The 20,313-nt window shown below is 35.3% G+C and overlaps 13 protein-coding genes across 13 annotated transcripts; 3 read left to right on the forward strand and 10 right to left on the reverse strand.

The window, feature by feature from the left end:
- Window positions 1-1,228: 1,228 nt before the first annotated feature.
- Window positions 1,229-2,077, forward strand: RO3G_03294 (uncharacterized protein; the record flags this gene model as incomplete). The annotated part of the gene is made up of 5 exons (XM_067657885.1): window positions 1,229-1,236; window positions 1,412-1,466; window positions 1,520-1,675; window positions 1,723-1,965; window positions 2,018-2,077. The coding sequence occupies 5 exons, from the start codon at window positions 1,229-1,231 to the stop codon at window positions 2,075-2,077; spliced, it is 522 nt and encodes a 173-aa protein (XP_067513986.1).
- A 308-nt stretch (window positions 2,078-2,385) lies between these two features.
- RO3G_03295 (uncharacterized protein) lies at window positions 2,386-3,212 on the forward strand (the record flags this gene model as incomplete). The annotated part of the gene is made up of 5 exons (XM_067657886.1): window positions 2,386-2,564; window positions 2,615-2,674; window positions 2,724-2,841; window positions 2,895-3,100; window positions 3,149-3,212. 5 exons carry the CDS (start codon window positions 2,386-2,388, stop codon window positions 3,210-3,212), a joined length of 627 nt encoding a protein of 208 aa, XP_067513987.1.
- Window positions 3,213-3,394: 182 nt separating this feature from the next.
- RO3G_03296 (40S ribosomal protein S27) lies at window positions 3,395-3,621 on the reverse strand (the record flags this gene model as incomplete). Its single annotated transcript, XM_067657887.1, has 2 exons — window positions 3,395-3,534; window positions 3,603-3,621. The coding sequence occupies 2 exons, from the start codon at window positions 3,619-3,621 to the stop codon at window positions 3,395-3,397; spliced, it is 159 nt and encodes a 52-aa protein (XP_067513988.1).
- Window positions 3,622-4,157: 536 nt separating this feature from the next.
- RO3G_03297 (uncharacterized protein) lies at window positions 4,158-5,495 on the reverse strand (the record flags this gene model as incomplete). Its single annotated transcript, XM_067657888.1, has 3 exons — window positions 4,158-4,263; window positions 4,306-4,936; window positions 4,994-5,495. 3 exons carry the CDS (start codon window positions 5,493-5,495, stop codon window positions 4,158-4,160), a joined length of 1,239 nt encoding a protein of 412 aa, XP_067513989.1.
- Window positions 5,496-6,443: 948 nt separating this feature from the next.
- On the reverse strand, window positions 6,444-7,123 carry RO3G_03298 (uncharacterized protein; the record flags this gene model as incomplete). Its single annotated transcript, XM_067657889.1, has 4 exons — window positions 6,444-6,517; window positions 6,567-6,674; window positions 6,894-6,940; window positions 7,086-7,123. 4 exons carry the CDS (start codon window positions 7,121-7,123, stop codon window positions 6,444-6,446), a joined length of 267 nt encoding a protein of 88 aa, XP_067513990.1.
- A 954-nt stretch (window positions 7,124-8,077) lies between these two features.
- RO3G_03299 (uncharacterized protein) lies at window positions 8,078-8,443 on the reverse strand (the record flags this gene model as incomplete). Its single annotated transcript, XM_067657890.1, has 1 exon — window positions 8,078-8,443. The coding sequence occupies one exon, from the start codon at window positions 8,441-8,443 to the stop codon at window positions 8,078-8,080; it is 366 nt and encodes a 121-aa protein (XP_067513991.1).
- A 502-nt stretch (window positions 8,444-8,945) lies between these two features.
- Window positions 8,946-9,499, reverse strand: RO3G_03300 (uncharacterized protein; the record flags this gene model as incomplete). Its single annotated transcript, XM_067657891.1, has 2 exons — window positions 8,946-9,403; window positions 9,457-9,499. The coding sequence occupies 2 exons, from the start codon at window positions 9,497-9,499 to the stop codon at window positions 8,946-8,948; spliced, it is 501 nt and encodes a 166-aa protein (XP_067513992.1).
- A 1,377-nt stretch (window positions 9,500-10,876) lies between these two features.
- Window positions 10,877-11,335, reverse strand: RO3G_03301 (uncharacterized protein; the record flags this gene model as incomplete). Its single annotated transcript, XM_067657892.1, has 1 exon — window positions 10,877-11,335. The coding sequence occupies one exon, from the start codon at window positions 11,333-11,335 to the stop codon at window positions 10,877-10,879; it is 459 nt and encodes a 152-aa protein (XP_067513993.1).
- Window positions 11,336-11,831: 496 nt separating this feature from the next.
- On the reverse strand, window positions 11,832-12,913 carry RO3G_03302 (uncharacterized protein; the record flags this gene model as incomplete). Its single annotated transcript, XM_067657893.1, has 5 exons — window positions 11,832-12,061; window positions 12,114-12,210; window positions 12,266-12,404; window positions 12,461-12,512; window positions 12,574-12,913. The coding sequence occupies 5 exons, from the start codon at window positions 12,911-12,913 to the stop codon at window positions 11,832-11,834; spliced, it is 858 nt and encodes a 285-aa protein (XP_067513994.1).
- Window positions 12,914-13,310: 397 nt separating this feature from the next.
- Window positions 13,311-16,525, reverse strand: RO3G_03303 (uncharacterized protein; the record flags this gene model as incomplete). Its single annotated transcript, XM_067657894.1, has 13 exons — window positions 13,311-13,442; window positions 13,501-13,700; window positions 13,761-13,900; window positions 13,951-14,054; window positions 14,114-14,603; window positions 14,689-14,927; window positions 14,979-15,368; window positions 15,428-15,481; window positions 15,538-16,000; window positions 16,050-16,150; window positions 16,202-16,323; window positions 16,376-16,435; window positions 16,486-16,525. 13 exons carry the CDS (start codon window positions 16,523-16,525, stop codon window positions 13,311-13,313), a joined length of 2,535 nt encoding a protein of 844 aa, XP_067513995.1.
- A 248-nt stretch (window positions 16,526-16,773) lies between these two features.
- RO3G_03304 (uncharacterized protein) lies at window positions 16,774-17,683 on the forward strand (the record flags this gene model as incomplete). The annotated part of the gene is made up of 4 exons (XM_067657895.1): window positions 16,774-16,987; window positions 17,036-17,188; window positions 17,365-17,496; window positions 17,547-17,683. 4 exons carry the CDS (start codon window positions 16,774-16,776, stop codon window positions 17,681-17,683), a joined length of 636 nt encoding a protein of 211 aa, XP_067513996.1.
- Window positions 17,684-17,795: 112 nt separating this feature from the next.
- RO3G_03305 (uncharacterized protein) lies at window positions 17,796-18,720 on the reverse strand (the record flags this gene model as incomplete). Its single annotated transcript, XM_067657896.1, has 2 exons — window positions 17,796-18,604; window positions 18,657-18,720. 2 exons carry the CDS (start codon window positions 18,718-18,720, stop codon window positions 17,796-17,798), a joined length of 873 nt encoding a protein of 290 aa, XP_067513997.1.
- A 519-nt stretch (window positions 18,721-19,239) lies between these two features.
- RO3G_03306 (uncharacterized protein) lies at window positions 19,240-20,021 on the reverse strand (the record flags this gene model as incomplete). The annotated part of the gene is made up of 5 exons (XM_067657897.1): window positions 19,240-19,302; window positions 19,398-19,515; window positions 19,563-19,707; window positions 19,762-19,809; window positions 19,982-20,021. 5 exons carry the CDS (start codon window positions 20,019-20,021, stop codon window positions 19,240-19,242), a joined length of 414 nt encoding a protein of 137 aa, XP_067513998.1.
- Window positions 20,022-20,313: the final 292 nt, after the last annotated feature.

A 20,313-nucleotide genomic window follows, 5' to 3' on the forward strand; every position in this document is an offset into this window, starting at 1 on the left:
GTTCATCCAACTGCTTATACTATCCTTTATGAACCTAACTACCTACTTCACATAATAAGATCCGCCAACATCGACGGCCAACCTCACACTGACGTCTAGGACACGCCTTTCCCTTATTCCTCATTCACTTTTTTTTGTCCTTGTTCCCATAAGGGATTTTTTTTAGCTTCTTTTACATCTTATTTGATCTGGCTTGGGCAACTACAGTATCTTGAAACGCCGCATGCTCATTGAAGCCGATAAATAAAATATCTAGTTTAAACGTATAGTACAAGAACATAAAAAAAGAAGCCAATTCATGCTGTCTAACCACACTATATTTTTTTTTTTTTTTACTATTCAAGGCACAACTCCGACAGCAAATCAGTTCCTTCTCCCCAACTACATCAACAAAATACAATATTATTTATCAACTTTTCAAATATTCTATTTATATGAGATAAAAAAAAACCATAAAGTATTTATTGTCATGACAACTCATGATGGTTCATCTTCAGTATAAATATCAATTAGCTCGCACTGCATTACATTTCAAAAAAAATCCAATATCAGCCCATTTTTACAAACAAATGTTTTTTTTTTCTCTAAAAACAAACAGGAAAAAAAAAAAAGTGTACAAAGAAGGTAAAAAGAGAAAGAGAGAAAGGTAAGGCATTTTTATGGGGTGAAACAAATAATGTTTTGAATTCTCACACCATTGGAACAACGAAAAGGTGTGTTTTCAAATGAGTGGGGCTGACACGTGATTGATGGGGTTATTATTTTTTTTTTCCTTTTTTTTTTTTTTTTTTTTTTTTTTTTTTTTTTTGCCTCCTCCTTACAAGAAAAAAAAAAAGGTAATTTATTTATTATATTTATTCTATTTTGCAATTGCCGTCACAGTAGCATTATCCATATTATTATACACATATCAATGCGATTTATTATATGCTTCAGGGTTTCCAACAGGATCAAGAACAGTTGTAAGTTTATTGTATTTTAATCAATTATCATTATTAATAATTATGTTTAGGTAGCAAAGCCTTCACAATATGGATTACCAGATAAAGAAGTTATATTAATGACAGAGGATGGATATCGAATTAGAGCTTATGTTATGATTCAAAGAGGAGAAGAAGTCGCAATACAATCACCTACTGTCGTTTGTTTTCACGTAAAGTTATTTTATATGTTTATATAGAATGAATATATTAACTTTTAAAATGTCCTATAGGCTCATACAGGCAATATGGTAAAGTAATAATGATAATACTAATATTAATACTAATTTATATATAAAAAGGGGCATAGATTACCAATTGCTCAAGTATTTTATAAAAAATTGGGATATAATGTAGTGATGTTATCGTATAGAGGGTTAGTATTTAGATGGAATATTAAAGAAAAGGACGAAATACTTAGTATTTGTTAGATATGGATTGAGTGAAGGAAAACCAACAGAAAAAGGATTAAAGATTGATGCGCAGGTAAAATAGAATAATGAAAAATGAAGGGTTTATATAATAACAAACGATGATAGACTGTATTAGCATATATCAAGCAACATCCGATACTAAAGCATACAAAATTGATTGCTTATGGACAATCATTAGGTGGATCGGTAGCTATTAGTTTAGTCTCAAGAAATGAAGAGCAATTTGACGCATTAATCATTGAGAATACATTCCTAAGTGTGGTAAATTTAATGTGATTGACGGTAAATGATTACTAATTTATGAGTAGCCTTTGTTAGTACCACATATATTCCCTGCTTTAAGACATTTAGTGTATTTAGTACATCAAACATGGAAATCATATAAAACGATTAAATATGTGCACCATGTCCCAATATTGTTCTTATCGAGTTTAAAAGATGAATTGGTTCCACCGGGACATATGGCAAAACTATACAACATTTGTCAGACAAGTGGCGTCAAGGTTTGGAGAGATTTTGAAAATGGTACACACAATGATACTTGTATGCAGGTAAAAATACTTGGTGGTTCTATTGATAAAAGGTACTCATCATACCCTATAGAATGGTTTTTTTGAAGCCATAGCAGAATTTGTACGTGATAATGTATGGAATTTGGATTGAAATATTATACACCATTTTATAAACACAACAGCAGCACATTCATTCTTATTATTATTTAGCATATATTCTCATAAACACATCTATTTCTCATCACTCAAAAAATATCAGTGTTTGCGCTCGGATTTATGAAAACCCGGCTGTAAATCACTGCAATAAAAAATAGTCTCTTTTTATCCCCCAGTCAGTTTTCCTTTCTTTTCCCAGAATTTGTGACCTGTCAAAAAGATAAACATTTGTATCGGAGTTTGGCTTTATTCCATATAACTACGCCTCCTTCATTGAGCTTGATCTCCTTTTTTCCAGTAAAGATGTCATCTGCTTATGGACATATACATAAACCACATTCAGATTTTGATTTGAACAGTATTTTACCTATTCGTAAGGTGCTAAAAGATGGTCAAATAGGCTACATTCAAAAAGTGGATGTAAACAATAAGCCCTTGGTCAGCTATCTTCATCAGAGATTTAATAAAGAAATTGAAGACGGGTAAAAGTATATGAGTGAATAAAAAGATAATTTATTTATCTTTAATATAGTTTAACTTATCCTCAAGAAAATCTATTGGATGATAGCCAATTTGAAAGCTATTTCCTTGGGTAAGATACAATTGAATGATCTTATCTCTATACTTACATAAAAGAATAGTTATGATGCTTTTGTGATGTCCAAAGATAGTCTTATTGAACTTGGTGATAATGATTTTAATGAAAAAGTAATGGGCATGTTTTACATTAAACCTAATTACCCTGGAAGATGTTCTCACGTAAATGAAAATAGCAATCTTTTTAGAAAGTAATCGTAACAATCATATTTTAGATTTGTAATGGCGGATTTTTTGTCATGGAGCACTTTCGAGGCATTGGTGTCGGTATTGCTATGGGTGAAGCATTTAAAATCTTAGTGCCTGCTATTGGCTATAAGGCATCTGTATTTAACCTTGTTTTTGAAAATAACGTTGCTTCTGTCGCTATATGGAAAAAGCTAGGTTTCGAACAAGTAGGCCGTATCCCTAAAGCTGGAAGGTAAAACACATATATTCATCGTGTTAGAAATTTACATATTGTTATTAGATTAAGAAATAGCCCCGATAAATTAGTAGATGCTCTTATATTTTATCATGATTTTTCACAGTAAAAAAAATAAAAGAAAATCAAATAGTAGAATTTTAAAAAGAAAAAAACTCTTTTAATATCAAGAGAGTAAAGATTGAACGAATATCTACACACACATACACACACATGCACTGGAGGTTTTTTTTTTTTTTGATTGACTGATTTGATATTTAATAATTTTCCAACTGTATTATTTTTATTTCTTTAGTTGGCCTTCTTACGGAAAGAACAACCTTCGGTCAAACGGGCACGACCACCAGTAGGTTGACACAAAACGGTACCGCAAGAAGAACACAAAACAACAGTTTGGGCGTGGCTAAAGACGGTGCTGATGTTCAAGCAACCTATATTCAAGCAATGATATCTTTAGTTTACATGCAATGTGAACGATTCTATTTTCAAAGCTATTTACCAGGACACTTGACATCCATAAAGTAAGAGTTGGGAGATTGCACAAGTCTCTTGAGCTTGTGAGAACGCTTCTCGTGTTCAACAGAGGGGTTAAGAAGATCGACGGCCAACTACATATGAATCAGATTAGTTATTCTGCAATTACATAATGTTGAGTAAAGAGAGGCTATTATTGCTGCGCATCCAAAATGCAAATCATTAAACTTGATTGAGTTTCAGACTGTACTATGTAAACATCCATCATTCCTTCATTCATCCATCCATTTATTTTTCATCCGTATCTCTTTTTCATCCATCTTTAACGCAGTAACCTCTCTTCTTCCTATATGTTTTTTTATATATACTTACAGTCATTATTACTGTGTCGAGTGCTTGTAAAAAAGGAAGGTTTCTATCTTCACAAACCACCTCAGCGTTAATATTCAACTTTTATACACAAGTCACAGTTTGTCAATTTAAATTCCGAACGTCAAATCAAAGGAAAAAAACTTGAATGATTTTTCACACACCTGTAAAAAAAATGTCAACCGCAGCAAACCACATGACGTTTATTATTTTAATGCTTTAAAGCAGATCGTCTTTTCACAATTGGATCAAATCCAGCTAAGAAATTAGCTAATACGGCAAAGATAGCAGCCGCCAGACCTCCATACCACATCCGACTATAATCATGCATTTTATCATAGACCACGCCAGCGACATACGCACCCAAGAAGGATCCAATTTGATGTCCAATAAAACTGATGGAAGTGAGTGTTCCCAGGTACTTGTGACCAAAGGAATCACCAATGAATTTCGTGGTAGGCGGAACAGTCGACAACCAAAGCGGACCAAACAAGATTGAAAAGACAAGTGTGGTTGTGATGGACGCAGGTATGAATAAGATGATGATGATCAAGATAGCTCTCAAGAGGTAAATTCCCATCAACACAAATCGAGGTTGTATGATAGCTGAGAGGTATCCTGTGAAGATAGTGCCGACCATGGATCCTAAACCGAGGATAGAAATGGTCCAGGCAGCTAAGGAAGGGTCAATGCCTTGGTCTTGAAGGTATGCTGGAAAGTGTGTCGCCAGGAAGGCTATATGGAATCCACAGACAGAGAAGCCCAAGGTAATAAAGATAAATATGGGTGATGAAAAGGCTTCTTTCAGTGCGGTCTTGATATCTGGAGCTGAAATATCTTCTATTGTTTCTTGTTCTTGTGAGCTCTTTTCATCTACTACTACCTTTTCCACTTGATCTTCCAATCCTTCTTTTTCAGAAACAAGCGCAGGCTTTGGAGAAACTGTTTGTAAAAAGTAGGCTAATGGGGCAAATGCTGCCATCACCACACCTATAATAAAGAAAAATTATTAAAGCTTATAGGAAATATAATTTGTTGTATTATTACCACTAACAATAAATGACATTCTCCATCCTATAGAAGCAATCGTGGCCCTTGCAATAGGCAAAAAGCAGCATTGTCCAAAGCTTCCAAACGATGACACGATGCCGAACGCAATACTTTGATACTTAGAGTTTCTGGGAAATCTTCTGCCAATTGTGGCCAAAACAATCGGAAAAGAGTTTCCACCTGCACTTACACCAATTACAACACCCATACCAAATATAAACAGTCCTGATGAGCTGTTGGAGGCGTAAAGTAAAAAGCAGCCAACAGCGTAAAAGATACAAGATACAAATATAGCCTTTCCAAATCCTACCTTTCTTTCTGCAAGATAAACAATGAATGGTTGTGAAAATCCCCAGAGAAGCTGCATTAAAGCGGCTGCGATTGAGAAAGTGGAACGATCCCATCCTGTTTCTTGAGTGACTGGAATCAAATAGATACCAAAGGTTTGTCGTATACCAAATGAGATCCATAAAATTGCGCAGCCAGAAATGCAAGACATTAAAGGAGACTCTATTGCCCTGTAAAAGAATTGCTTTAATTCTCGATTTGTCATGAGGATGTGAAAAGGAAAGAAAAGATGATAATATTTAAGCGATCTGCTCGCGAGTAAATATAAAAATTTTGGTACAATCGGCGTCTGTAGCATTCAACATGTTACACTACCATCCCACAGCTTCTTTGGATAAAAATTTCATCTGCTTGTATATAAATAAAATTCGACCTTTGTCTCCTTAATTATTAACATTCAAATACACTTACTGTTGGTACAGTCATAACAAAAAATATGCGTTAAGGCATATAAAAACCATTTTTTTCCCTTTGTCCGCACTTTCGGGATTAAATAATCTTCCCCTTTTTCCTTTTATAATCGTGGCATTGGTTGTTTGTTGTATTGAAATTTGCTACTTTTACACCACAAAGGTTAAATGTCGAAATATGTTAATTAACAGCTTATATTAACTTCACAAAGAGTAAGGATCAAGTCTGTAACAAAAAATCTTTAATTTTAAATAAACAGTGATCTAGTAAGCTGTAGCATATACTTTCAGTGTAATAAATCTTCGGAGTATGAATAATTCAGCTAATGAGTGCCTCAAACAAAGATCATCATTATCAGTCATTAAAGAGTATAAATCAAAATAGGTAAATAATAATCAGATCTATTAATCTTAAAGAATATCTATTTTGCACAAGATATAATTCTAGCAATTCAACTATTTATGAGTAAAGTATATCAAATACACCTTTATTTCCTTTTTCAATTTAAGCTTTTGTATTAATACAGTTTTTCCACTTCTACTTCGACCAAGACAGCAAATGAGCCGTAACTCTTGATTGAAAATTAATTTTTTATTGGTCGAAGTTGAAGTGAAAACACTGTAAATACATCTTTAATATGGCCTATGACTTGAAACACCCTTCTACTTAAAAAAACCTGTGCAACCTACTACAATGCCTCCAGTAAAAAAGATCGAGTTCCCGGAAGAACACCTGCTTGGTGTCCCAATAGATTAGTTGTGCCTTAAAAAAATAGGGTTAAAAAAAACTGCCATATTTATTGGTGCCATACCTTTAAACTTCTTTGGTATTGCGTTCAACACAGTGTCCCAAAGAACATCTTCGGTGAAACTGATATCATGCAGCCTGATGATGTCTGAGATAAGCTTTTCTTCCATACCTATACAGTAAAAAGTACTGTAATGAAAAAATAAAGGTAGAACAAGATAGGATAGTAGCCTATTTTGTCATTCAGTAGCTTTCCCGAAAGTAATATGAATGACCTTGGCTACATGTTCCTTGTTCTTCTTCAGAACCTGTCTAAGAAAACACACCCTTTTTACCTGTTCAAACTAGTAGTCCTGTCATCTTCTTGAAATAAATCAAACTCTAATCATACCAGTTATTAAATGGATAATATTTCTTGCCACAAAGTAGGTGGTGGTCCTGAGTATATTGTGTATAGAAAACAAATGTGTATATGCAAAGAGCGCATAGATAAACAACAAATACTTCAATGAAAATAGAGATCCATATGCCAAAGTAATCATCAACGAGCCTCTATTGATGATTTTCCCTCTTTCATTTTTACCCAAGACCAGCAAAATGTTCTCCATAACCTGGCGTCATCTCTAGCTCTCCTGATCAAATATCATTCAACAATGCTATCTATCACCTTCATGTTATAGCATACGTTACCCTTCGTTCTAGAAGTTATTACTACTTCAGACAAAGGATTCATGTGCTCTACAAAAACAAGGCTAGAAGCGTGATTGCCGAATTTAATAATCTCATACGGAGTGATGTCAACATCATTAGCAAAAACATTTCAGTAGTCAAAGGAACCGTTTCTCTATCAAACTATACTTCTATAGTATGGTACAAAGAACAACAGAAATACTCCGATATAAAAATCAAAATAGACTTCTTCTTCATGCAAAGCCTGTTCGCTGATTGCTATTCACCAAACACCGGACAAGTTGCTGTTCGGAGGCCAAAGATATTTTACACAATTTACTGCTATTAGCCTATAATTGGAGTACCGGACTAAAACTTGCCCCGAAGCCCGATGAAACATTGCACTGTTTTTTATTACACAATTTTCTCTTTTTATCAAGCGCAATTTTACCCTGTTTTTACCACAGATGCTTCTTGATAAAAAAAAAAGTAACAATTATCTTAGAGACTAGCCACTGGCCATACCATTACACATTATGTAAATTATAAGTATTACATAAGATATGTATAGACGCAAGAAAAGCATAAATAAAAGTTTTTTAATAAAACGCAAAGGAAACAACTCGTATATTAAAGCAAAAACGACATTCAAGAAGCTATCTGCTTTTCCTTTTCATTTCTCTTTACTGGATACTCATCAGCAACTGTTTTGCTAAACTTATTATGAAATTTTCCGTCGTTTCTTCTTTTCCATCCGTACATATCATACTCATCAGGATTCTCTTGCTCTTTTTCTCTTTCCTGTTGATAAGCGCGGCCAGTATCTTTTTCGTAAGCCGACTTCAACTTTGACAAAACGTTAGGTGGCGGACTACCGAAAAGAGAGCAAGGCAGTGAAATGTCATTTTAATAAAGGACAACATATAGACCATTACTACCAAGAAGAATGCTCGATACTATGCAATCACTGCAAGTGATTTGAAGTAGATAAGCATGACATGGCTTGATAATTTCGGCATCAACAATGTCTTTTCCCTCGCGCAATAGCTTTTCTTGATCACTTATTGTTTTGTCCTTGCTGTCATTCTTTGCTACTTCGGCCACTGCTACATCTATCTCTTTTCTACCAACATCAACAACAAATCTGATATCAATCTTGAATCCTTTGATATCTTTGGCGTCTGGGTAAAACCCCTTCTTGCTTGCAGTAGAAGTAGAAAAAATAGACTCACCAGTTTTGATACGAACCAGGCTTTTTCTCGGAGGAAACATGGTCTTAAAAAAATTTCATCCAGAACACCTACAGATAGTCACTCTCGGTATAGTTGATTGGCGTGCTTTTGATGAGCATTAAAGGATAGTCTCCAAGAAGTTTGAGAGAATGCTTGGCTATCTTATATGCCAACATGTCCTCAGCACGTTCCGCCTGGTCCTTTAATGCTTTTGTGTACGCTACCGCGCTAGTCATGTTTCCCTCGGGCTGGCAGCAATTTGTTACAATGCGGATCGTATCAAGGACTTGTTTATTCAAGCAGCTTGATTGCAATTTCAAGAAAGAAAATCGCTCAAGAAGCTCGTGCCATTGTTTTAGACTGAAGAGCCATTGTTGAGAGTTTAGTGACTGATCACAAAGATCTAAAATAGAAGATAGACCATTTGTCATGACCTGCCTGTCGTCAACGGAACACTTTTCAAGGTTTTGGGAATATACTTCGTAGATCTTTACAGCCTCCCTCTTGATAATAGTTCAAACAGAAATAGAAGAATTGGAGACTTATACATCGTCATGCTCGATACGTGCATCTTGCATGTCATCCTGGTCAACTTCTTGCGCAGCACCATCATCATCTGTCTGTATACTACTACCAAGCTCTTCACCTAGGCTTTTTTTGATTGCAGCTTGCTTTTGAAGCGTTTCAATTGCTTCTTCTTCCAGTAAACTTCCTGAAACAAATACATTATACTTCCTTTTGAGAGAGATTGATTTGATGTTAGTTGAATACTCTGCCCAGAATTGATCCAGTAGTTCGTCTTTCTTTGATAATAGCTTTACAAGAGCTTTCACTCTTGAGGAAATGAGCTTGTGATGGGCAAGTTGAACTTGAATAACTTCTAAATCCTCTGAAAACAAAGCCATAGCACTTCTCTTGCTATAAAATGGATTCGCTTGCAGCAAATTATGGCAAAAGTCTTGCGATGACCACTGAATACAGGTTTTTGATGACCAATAATCTAAGCAACTTTAGTTAATAACTCTTTAAAGCTACTTTTGATCCCTTTCTTACTTGGTACGTGAAGATTTGAATTTAAATTTTCCCAATTAGACATTTTGAGTAAACAATAAAACGCGAAAATATTGAAAAACAGAAAGAGTTCTCAAAACGATACAATGCCGTTATCAAATTTTGAGAGAAGTGACTGACTATAGAGTTTAGGATGGAATAGACAGTACCATAGAGACCGGCTTTCAGGCGAAACAGGCATTTTCCAAAAAAGTGACCACTTGGAAGTTGGTATTTGTGACAGTAGCGATGATGGTAGAGATCGCTGTATTAGAGACAACTGAAATGGTTTAGGTTTATAATCGATCCATTGAGGCTGCGAACAGAAGGCATTGATGAATGCCGAATCATCTACTTCACCTAACAGTTCATTTTGATCCAATATATAAGGCCAAATAAGCTAATTTAGCTTGATGATACGATTATGAATATCACGGCGCAACTTGGAAATCAGACGAGGGGAGGAAGGCTGGTCAGATGACAATAAAGGACGTATACATCCAAAGCGGTGATCATACGTAAAAAATTGAGACACCTTGAGTTTTTTGTGTCGTGATCGAATGATCCAATAATCGGTAGGAATCATAGCGAATGTAGCTGACAGGGGCAAGCGGAGAAGTGTGGCAGGAGTACACTTTGCCTGTTGTGTATCTGCATATCCGAAAGAATCAACCGCCTCATATATGTTTTGCATAAAGTTATTGGCGTGAGCAGCAGGACGTAATCGCAAAAGAGGGAAAAAGAGAGCCAGACTTGTTCCAGTATTTCCTGAATGGAAACGACGTATATGATCTAGCAATATAGTTTGACTACAAGATTGAGGGAGATTATTTTCCAGGAGTTGACGAAGCCAGCGTATCTGTAGGTTGTGTCATTGAAATTGTGGATCCAAAAGACCTAACCCACCTAACTTTGAATCTAAACACAACTGCGTGTATTTGATCTTTGAAGTTATGCCAGACAAACTGACAAATCACGGAATTGATCCGTCGAAAGAAGATAGTTGGTAAATGAACCATCCACAGAACATACCACAATTTAGAAAGTATTAATGCATTCACTATGGTAACGCGTCCTTTGATAGAAAGTCTACGTTGAGAGTAGATAATACATTGAGATTTCACTATCTGTAACAACTGTTGTTCTAGATAACGATACTGATGAAAAGACTGAATCAGGGGAAATCCAAGGTATCGAAGTGGACTAGGTGACGAATAATCGTGCCACTTGGAAATACCTTGTGCTGCTAGAAAAGCAATCCACTCTGGGTATGAGCGTCCATCCAAAGAAAATGCTTCAGTCTTGTGAATATTAACCTTAGCATTGGATACAGACCCATAGCGGTCTAAATGGTGGCGTAGACGACAGTAATCATCCGTAGAATGCAACAGGACACACACATCATCCGCATAGGCAAGTACCTTTAAAGGGGAGGCATGATATTGGATGTTGCCATGGCCGAGTTGCTCACAAATTGGAATTGGAAACCTTGAAAGGAAGAATCTTGAAGGATATGTCGAAGAAATGGTTCCAGCGCAATGTTGAAAAGAATAGGCAATAACGGATCGCCTTGTCGAAGACTACGACGTTGATTAACTCTGTTGGTAAAATACCCATTAATATTGATTCTCACCGCATTTCCAAAGAAAAGATTCCCAAAAGAATGAACTAAATATGGAGTAAAACTAAAGGCCAGCATTATTTGACGAAAGTACATAGGGTGGACACGATCATAGGCCTTTTCTTGATCTAGTAAGAGACCAATCTCAGGCCGTTTTTGCACATGAGCTTGCTCCATGAGTATGCTGAAAATCATGCCATTTTCAGCTATAAAGCGATCACCAAAAAAACCAGTTTTATAACGATTAATGACTGTGTCCATAACGGATTTCATCCGTTGGTTAATAATGCGTGTGTACCTGGGACCAGGGCATATTTTTCAATTTGGTAGGAGGCTCTGGTGCCTGTGGTCGCTGCATGATTGCGTTGACCGGCTGGTTAGATATTTTGTTGGAAAGAACCATGAAAAGTAAATCATTATCCAAAACAAACATTCTTGTATTCGAAACAAAGGGAAAATTAGCTCAAATTTAGCACATGGTAGCAAAAGAATATAAAGTGACTAACAAGAAATATATCTGCTACATTAAAAAGAGGTTGAAAGCATTTAAACATAAGCAGGTGATTGGTTACTAAGCATTCTAATTAGAAGACTCATATCTTTACATTCTGTGTATTATTTATTTGGGGTTTTTTTTCATCTTTATACAAACTGTTGTACAAATAAAAATGCGTGTGAAAAGAAAGAACAAAAAAAAATAAATGGGGTTTATAAAGTATAGGTGTATGTTTTTAATTCGAAACAAATCATGCTTTTCTTAGACAGAAATGATGCTTGTAGAGTGAGTCGCATTCCAAGATTTACCGGTCAATAAGCCAGGGATGGTGTTGTTCATCCAAGGAATATCGTGTTCAGCTATATGAATATTCTTATAACGAAGCTTCTTGGCTGCAAATTCAAATACATTGGAGACAGTCTTATTTGTATCTTGACGGCCCAAGTTACCAAGATCCCAATTGTGCTCAACTGTGCTTAAAGTAGAAAAATCTAATATTATGTATAAGATAGGTGACCAACAAAGAATAAAGCGAGAACTTACGAGTATAAAAAGTACTATCGGTTGTTCCTTTTAGTTTTTTGGGAATGGCACCCAATAGCAGAGACCAGATTCTATTTCTGATGGGGAAAGTTCTTGTCTATAAAGCACACTATAAATCATGGAGAAAAATGAAAAATGAATAGTATATTTACCTCATCAAAAGTAATCAAAATGACAGTTTTATCAAGAAGCTTCTTGTTATTTAAAGTGGTTTTATGAAAGTTGGCAAGCCAGTTGCCAGCGTAGCTAGCATTAGTATCATGACCATCACTGTTCATATCAGGAGTGTAGCTATAGGAAAAGCCCATTAACGACGAACATTAATAATACTCTTTGCTGAAACCTACAACATCCAATTAGGAAGAGTTCCAGCCTCAATGTCCTTTTCAAATTGATCACCTAAAGTGCCCAAAATTAAGTATTATTCCTCTCCAAAAAGAGACTATACAACTAAATTTACCACCAACAATGTTTTGTAAACGTGTCTTGTTTAATCCGATAGAATCAAATGAAGCAGCAGGGTTATGCTTACGAACATAGGTACCAATTCTATAATCTGTATTACCAATAGAAGGAATATTCTCTTGATACATCTTCCAAGTCAATCCCTTCTTTTCAATCAAGTCAAAGATACTCGTAACATTGGCAGGGATATTATAATAGTCATCATCCGTAATACCAAAGTTCGATCCACCAGCAGCAGCTATATAATTTGGTTGAGAAGGATGGGTGATGGCATTATAATTATCCAAAAGAATGCCTTCCTTTGCAAGATCAGCAAATCCTGGAATTTTAGTCATTGTTTCAAAATCCTAATACAAATATAAATCGCAAAGCTCACACAAGCCTCCTACTCTGTACTTGCCTCATTTTCAAACCAGATTTGAAGGAAATGATCAAATACTTTTCCTTTAGGAACTTTATGTTGATGATGACCATGCGTTTCAATGCTACGAGCAGATGAAAGGCTGGCAACAGCAGCAATAACGATAAAATAAGTAAAGGAAAAATACATTTTGTTAATGTAACGATAATGTCTTTTTTTAAGAAAAAACAATGAGCTTTTATATACATGATTTATCATTATTGTGTGCATGTTTTTGTATAACACTTGATAACTCTTTTCTTTTTGTGATTATCATTAAGTACCCATAAAATATGTGCTACAATAGTAATCAAACACTTTTTTTTATTGTTTTACACTAAAAGATCATCTTGTTCTGTTAATGCTTTAACTTCGTTAAAGACATCAAGAATACGCTTATCCAAATCAGAAGTAAATACCAAGGTTTCAAGAGTAGCAATGAATCCTTTACATTCTTTATAATTCTATAAAGATAAGATTAATTAAGTTGTGTGTGTGATTATAGGGTCTACTAATACGTACTACACGAAGTATTTCCTTGTACCAACCAGAGATCCACCAATAAATCCATTGTTGGCTTACTGAATCAATGGCTGAAAGCACTTGTGCGAACTTTTGACAGACAAGTAAGAATACCTCTTTTCGTTCTCTTGTAACAGTAGCAAGTGAATTTTCAACGATACGAATTGAATCTAACTCTTGTTGTTCCTCTGCTTCGGACACTATAATCATTTTTTAATTTAGATAAACTTTCCTTTTTGTAACACAATCATTGTTCTTACTTTCAGTGACTTCTGTTTCTAATCTTTTTGCTTTATTCATCTCATGGATGGATTGAAGGTTATCCAATTTAGATTTCACTTGTGCTACACGAGAATTCACTTTGCCTAGTGTATTCTTTAAAATTTCCCAAACAAATGCTCTAAAGTAGGTTTAGAACAATTGTATGATATATATATTACCATTGATTACCTTCCAGCATGTTTGAATTGCTCTTCTTCAAATACCCAAGTAATAACACAAGTAGGATCAATGACTCGGTAATTCAATAATTTATCTAAAAGAATACCCAAAAACTATATAAAGTATTAATTAATCAAATATGGAATATTTTGCCTTTTTATCTCTCACTCACTTGAGTATTGTTTTTCCAAAAAGAGGCAAGAATTTGTACTGTGTGAAGACGTCCTTCGGGTGCTGAATTCAAAAAACGCAAGACCTCCAAGTATCTTTCAACAACATTCAAAACATGAGAGAAACTCTTTGAACCCACAAGTAAGAGACATTGAATAAAGAGTTCTCTCACAAGAGATTGCTGTTCTCCTTCATTCACGCCTTGAGAAGCAAGTTCATCCTTGTATTTGGCAAGCAGGTCTCGAATTTCTTCTACACTCTTTTTGGTACGAAGACTATCAATGATCTCCTTGGATTTGGCGTTCAATGGGTCACTAGTATCGCTAAACTTGAAATCGGGGGCTGGAGCCGTCACGGGGATGATGGTTTGAAAGTTTTCAGGAAGCATAGACTTAATACGTTCATAGTAGCTCAGTCTAATTTCTTTTTCCAGTACTTCTCTTATAAAGCATGATTGAGGAGCAAGAGAATCCATAGTTAATACACCCTCCCTGTGTACAAATATGATGTGTTAGGAATTTCTTAAAAAACGTAAAAAACGTAAAAAAAAAAAAAAAAAAAAAAAAAAGTAATTACCATGATTTCCAATCCCATTGGAATCCAAAGTTAGACAAGTGATGTGAGAACCAAGAATATAATCGATGGATACATTCAACATCCATAAAAGGCAAGCGATCAAAAAGCGTCTTTACAGCGCGACCTAATGCCATAGGAAAAGTGGCTACTTCAGCTCGACAAAGTTCAGTAATGACACAAGAATAAAACATTTGACGGAAGGCAGATGAAGGAAGACGGAGTAAATGAGCAAACATGGACTACATAGTACTCTTTAGTTTGACTAGTTTTCTAATTAAATTTCTAAATACCTCGACTAATAAATCAGACAAGTTCCAGCCAGATTCATCCTCTTCATCCTCATCCATTGAATCATCCGATGCTGCAGATTTAAAGTATCTAGGCTCACAGTTGTATGGAAGATTCAAAAGATATTTTGCACAATCTTTACGATTCACTTCATACAAATTTAAGGTATCCCCAATGAGTTCTTGCAAAATAAAATATTCAATGCTATCATGGTTTGGAATCACAGGCAATGTGTTTCCTTCGTCGTCTACTAATAATTTCAAACCAGGGGTAGGTTCAAGATAAGCAATGGATTCTTTATGACTAGGCAAGTTGACTCGAGGCAAATCATGTTGAAGTGAAGAACTGAATTCACTATCAAACCAACGATAGGGTTTAGGAATAAGTGATAGCTATACATAGAATGCAATGTTAACAAGCGAAAAGGAAACACATTCACATGATGGCTCACCTTCCATGACTTTGCTTGAAGTTCTTGAATAAGAGACCAAATGTGGGCTAAAGGCTATTATACAGTATGAGATCTTAATCTTATGTGTGATAGTGACCTCTTAATACTACCTCTTCTTTCACAGTAGAATATCTTTCATCACTATAATGCTTAAGCACATCCAACACCTTAACATCGCCTCTACGCTGCATATAAATCTCAATCTTCTTCAAGATTTGTTCCAATTCAGAAGATCCACGCTCATTCAGTTCTCTAGCGCACCAAGGTAAAGTAGATAAGACAATATAAACAATACAGTCCAATCGTTTGCAGAGCTGGTTGGGTTGATCCAAAACGATCAACAAGTCCAAGAGCAAGTTGGCATATGCTGTAGGCGATACCACGTTAGCATTCACAAGTTCACCGTAGAATCGCAAGATTTGCTTCAATCTGAACCAGTTGGATGCTGCAATAGATTCCGTCAAGGCCGTATTAAAGTGAACCATCAATTTGGCGACAATGTCATGACTGGATGTGTTTAATAAACCAATCAAAGTACCATAAACAGGTGCTTTAGCAGGTAGTTCGCAAATACTATTTTACATTGTTATTATTTTGCAAAGAGATATGTAGGTGTATATACCATGCTGTCAATGTGTTTTGAACAGTGTCGGGATACTTTGAATAATCGTTATCCAAGATGTTTTTCATTTTAGTTAAATTAACTTGTAATTCGGGTGTAAACTACGATGAGCATTGAGTGATTTATTTTCTTCAGTATGAATGGCATAATACCTTGTCACCAATCTTTATAATCAGACCCTTAAGCCTGATCTCAATATCTTCAAGTTCATCTTCTTTATGTGATTCAGGTGGACGATCATAAGGACGACGGTTATTGTAGCTTCTCCTATCGTCTAATGAGGCAATTCAAAAATAAGAAACTTACATAATCTCGTTATTATTTACCTCTTCGGCGGTAAGGTCCTCCTCCTCCACCATTACCACCTTGTCTATAGCGACCACCTCCTATGTGCATAGCGTTGAGTTATATATGTACATCTTTTTCCTTATATTACCTTCTTGACGTGATCGATATCCTCTGTTTTCATAACTCATTTTTGATACGAAAAAAAAAAAAAAAAGTAAAAGGAAAAAAGAGAGCGAAAGAGAAAAATAGACGCGAGACGATTTGCATTGGAGGAAGTCAAAACTTCTTTTTCAAAGTCACAATTCTTCAGCACTTGTGCACTCAAGAAGAGAACAATTTTTTTTGTTGCTAGTCATATACGCACAACAACATACTTATTTCATCGTCTTGGCATTTTTAAATAATGAAGCCAGTGGGAGGTCGAGTTCATAAAAAGATGGCAACTGCTGCTCCCGATCAGCTTACGGACCTCTTTGGCCCTAGAAGTTCTATTCCTGTCAATACTACAACTCCTAGTGCCATTAGAGGCATTTCACGATTGAAAAGAATAAATATTCCAAAAAAGAAACCAACAAATACCAAAATATGCTCTTCAGTGGATATGATGGAGGACATCAGCAGTACAATTAAAGATAACCAAGAAGATAATGGTAACAGCTTTAATAGCAACAAGCGTATACGGGTCTAATACTTTTTAGTCTATGAATGCCCGTTTTGTTTTGAAAAACTAAAGGCACCTTATCCTGAAGAATTGGAAAAGGCCATTAAAGAAGTAAAAGAAAAGCAAAGAGCATATAAAGAAGAGCAAAAGAAAGCCTATGAAACCAAGGTAGCTAAAGAAAGAGCAGAAGGTAGAATATACATAGAACCTTTGATATTAAAGGACGCGATATCGGAAGAAGATAAAAAGATGGTTTGCAATATACACAAGATGGAATTGGAAATGAAACCATTAGCAAAAGAAAAGGGGTATCCAGAAGCGATTGAATTTGAAAAAGTTGAAATGCGTATAAATACGTTTAAAGAGGATTTGGTAGATATCATCATGGGTCGAACGGAGAGCGACTGGCTTATGGAAGCAAAAAGGACAGTGGAGAAAATAGGTTTAAACAAGTCAAGGGATACAACCGAATTGATCAATCATTTCCAAAATGCCCTGGTAAAACGAATCACCACAATGTCGCTTGGAATTAATGTCGTTACGGATAGCCTGGTTATTATGGTATGAAAGGTGCAGATGTGATGATAAAGACACTGAGTCAGTTATTTCTGGACAAAGAATTGAGCAAGAAGACATGCTGGCCGTTGAAGCCGATCGAATACATCCAGAGAGTATTAGTGCCTGAATGTGGTCTACGTCTTATCGAGCAAGACATGAAAGTAAACAAAAAAGAGGCCAAAAAAATAATGAAGGAAAGCATTGAATATGGCAAAAAATATAGTTTATAAAAGAGAGGGTTACATTATATTACATTTTTTATCACTTGTACTATTTGATTTTCTCAATCGAATATCTTTCTTTGGGCTTCTTTGTTGTTGCTGTTGTAATAATGTATTTATCACATCATCCTTAAGTGCTCTTGCATTGTCTTTTACTGATTTATTAAGATGCTTTGGTATTTCTTCTTCTTTGATGGATTCTAATATTTCGTTTAATTTATTCTTTTGAAAGTAGACAAGCATATAAGCATTTGTAAATCGTTTTAACGATTTTGCACTTGTGCATCGTATCTCATCATCATCACTTGCTTCCGTGTCACCATAATTATCCTCAAAGACCTCCCTTAATGTCACTGGTGTCACTCGGTCATCATCAAATCGAAACCACTTACCGTCCTTTTCGGGTTTGAGCAGTGCGAAATAATGTCCGCCATCGATATCGCCTGAATGAACAAGGACACCGTGTAAGAGATAGATGTGTTCTTCAGGGTCATCACTGGGAGTTGAGCAATACTCACGTAAATCGATTGTATCTGGAAATACATGATGATCGTTGATCTGTTGATAGATCATGTCATTAGTGATTTTTAGACATGTTGACTGTAACCTTACCTTCACCATGGTGTCTCGGTGCATGTCATATTCAAATCGTTTGAGTTGTAAATGTAACACGGGAGGAAACTTTTCAAAGGATACACCTTTGCATGCTGCCTGTAACCCATGTCCCTCTGCCATGTATTTATTTTCGCCATCTAATGTTTCCAAGGCAACATATTTTTTAAATGATTCATCCAGGTCTTTACAGTCCTTGACATTCAATTGAATGTCTAGCTAATTCATTAGAATGGATCACGCTGTAGGATTATAGTAAATGTTTACCGTAAAAGTCTTCTACTCTGGATGATTCATAGTTAACATTGATACACTTTATAAAACTCTTCATTTTCCCCATAAATATCTTATTGACTACTCCATCTACCAATGTTCCCTAATCAACCGAATCAGTGTCTAATTGAATCAGAGTGATATCCAAGTACCTTCATTTTTAATTCCAAATTATCTTGCAACACTCTACTGAATTCCTGCACGTCATGCTGCATAAATGCATCCAGTGAATCCCATCCAAATGATTTTGTGAGTTCTGTGGTGCCAACAGATTCATCAGAGAACTGTAAATTATAAAAGCATCTTTGTAAGGCGAGTGCAACACTGTTATTTGGATCTTCCTTTTCTGTTGGTATTTTATAAACAGCTTTTCGAAATACGTTTGTAAAATAAAGTGATTGTATCAGTGAATTCATATAGCAAGTTGCACCTTGATTTCGAATGCCTACGTAGCCTGTCTCTTTACGTGAATCATAATTGATGAGGTTATGCCACAAGACACCTGTTTCATCCTTTACTATTCTTATAAAAATTGAAATGGTCATTTGGTTGTCATCTATAAATGAATTCAGCGACTTTAAAGGATAATATCTTGTGAACCCCCAATCGATTTCTTCACCACAAAAACGATGATGAGCACCTACCCAATAGAAATAAGCATTATATCAAATGATGAATAGTTGCTACGTTACGGTTACTAAAGAAATGCTTTGAATTGGTTGGATGGGATATTACTATAGCAAATTGACCACAAATTGACCAATCCTTTTCTAGTCCTTCTTCAGGTACAACTTCAAGATAGATAGACATCATTTCATGTTGTCCATTGCCTTTGGGGAATAATAAAATACGCCTACATACATAGTTGTTAGTGTTCGCAATATGATGACTCGTTGTTACCATTTATGACCACCAACTTCAAATATTGGACCGTGAGTACGTTGATCGAGTGTAGACCAGTCTTTTATTTCCCAATGATGAACTTGAAGGTCAATCTGTTCAAGTTCTTTATAGATGGGTAACACTGTAGGTAAAACGTCATCGACTATAAATATAATGAATTATTATTGATATTACACTCTATTTTATTATTAATTACTGTCATAAATACTGTGCTGGTGAAGTTCTTGCTGCTTCTCTGGTTTGTCTACATTCTTTATTGTCATTCTGAAAGGAAAATGATATTTTATTCCTTTTTCCTTGATCAATTCAATTTCCGTCATTTTCATCATCTGGCATCCCTTTTACACTCCACTTCATAAGCCCCGGGAATGGTCGGGTTTACTGGATTGATTTTTTTTTTTTTTTTTTTTTTTTACTCAGATCACAAGGACACATATAATTTTGTAAGTGAGGCATTTTTTTTTTTTTTTTTTGAAATAGATTATAAGCCCTTCTTTTTTCCTCTTTCTTTTTTCTTTTTTTTATTTCTTTCTTATTATTTTATGAATCCTTATGACTTTGGTTGCCATCACTTACAACCCACCACAACATTCTTCTTTTACTTTTAACAATAAATGGAAGAAAGGGTTAGTGTCATTATTCACAAATAAATTCCATCAATATCATCAAGCCAGGAGGTATTCTTCACCTACAACAGTAGCAGCAGCTACCGAGAAAATACTTCGACATGACAATCATAATGAAATTG

The sequence above is a fragment of the Rhizopus delemar genome, genomic scaffold (assembly GCF_000149305.1).
Source record: "Rhizopus delemar RA 99-880 supercont3.2 genomic scaffold, whole genome shotgun sequence".
NCBI lineage: Eukaryota > Fungi > Mucoromycota > Mucoromycetes > Mucorales > Rhizopodaceae > Rhizopus > Rhizopus delemar.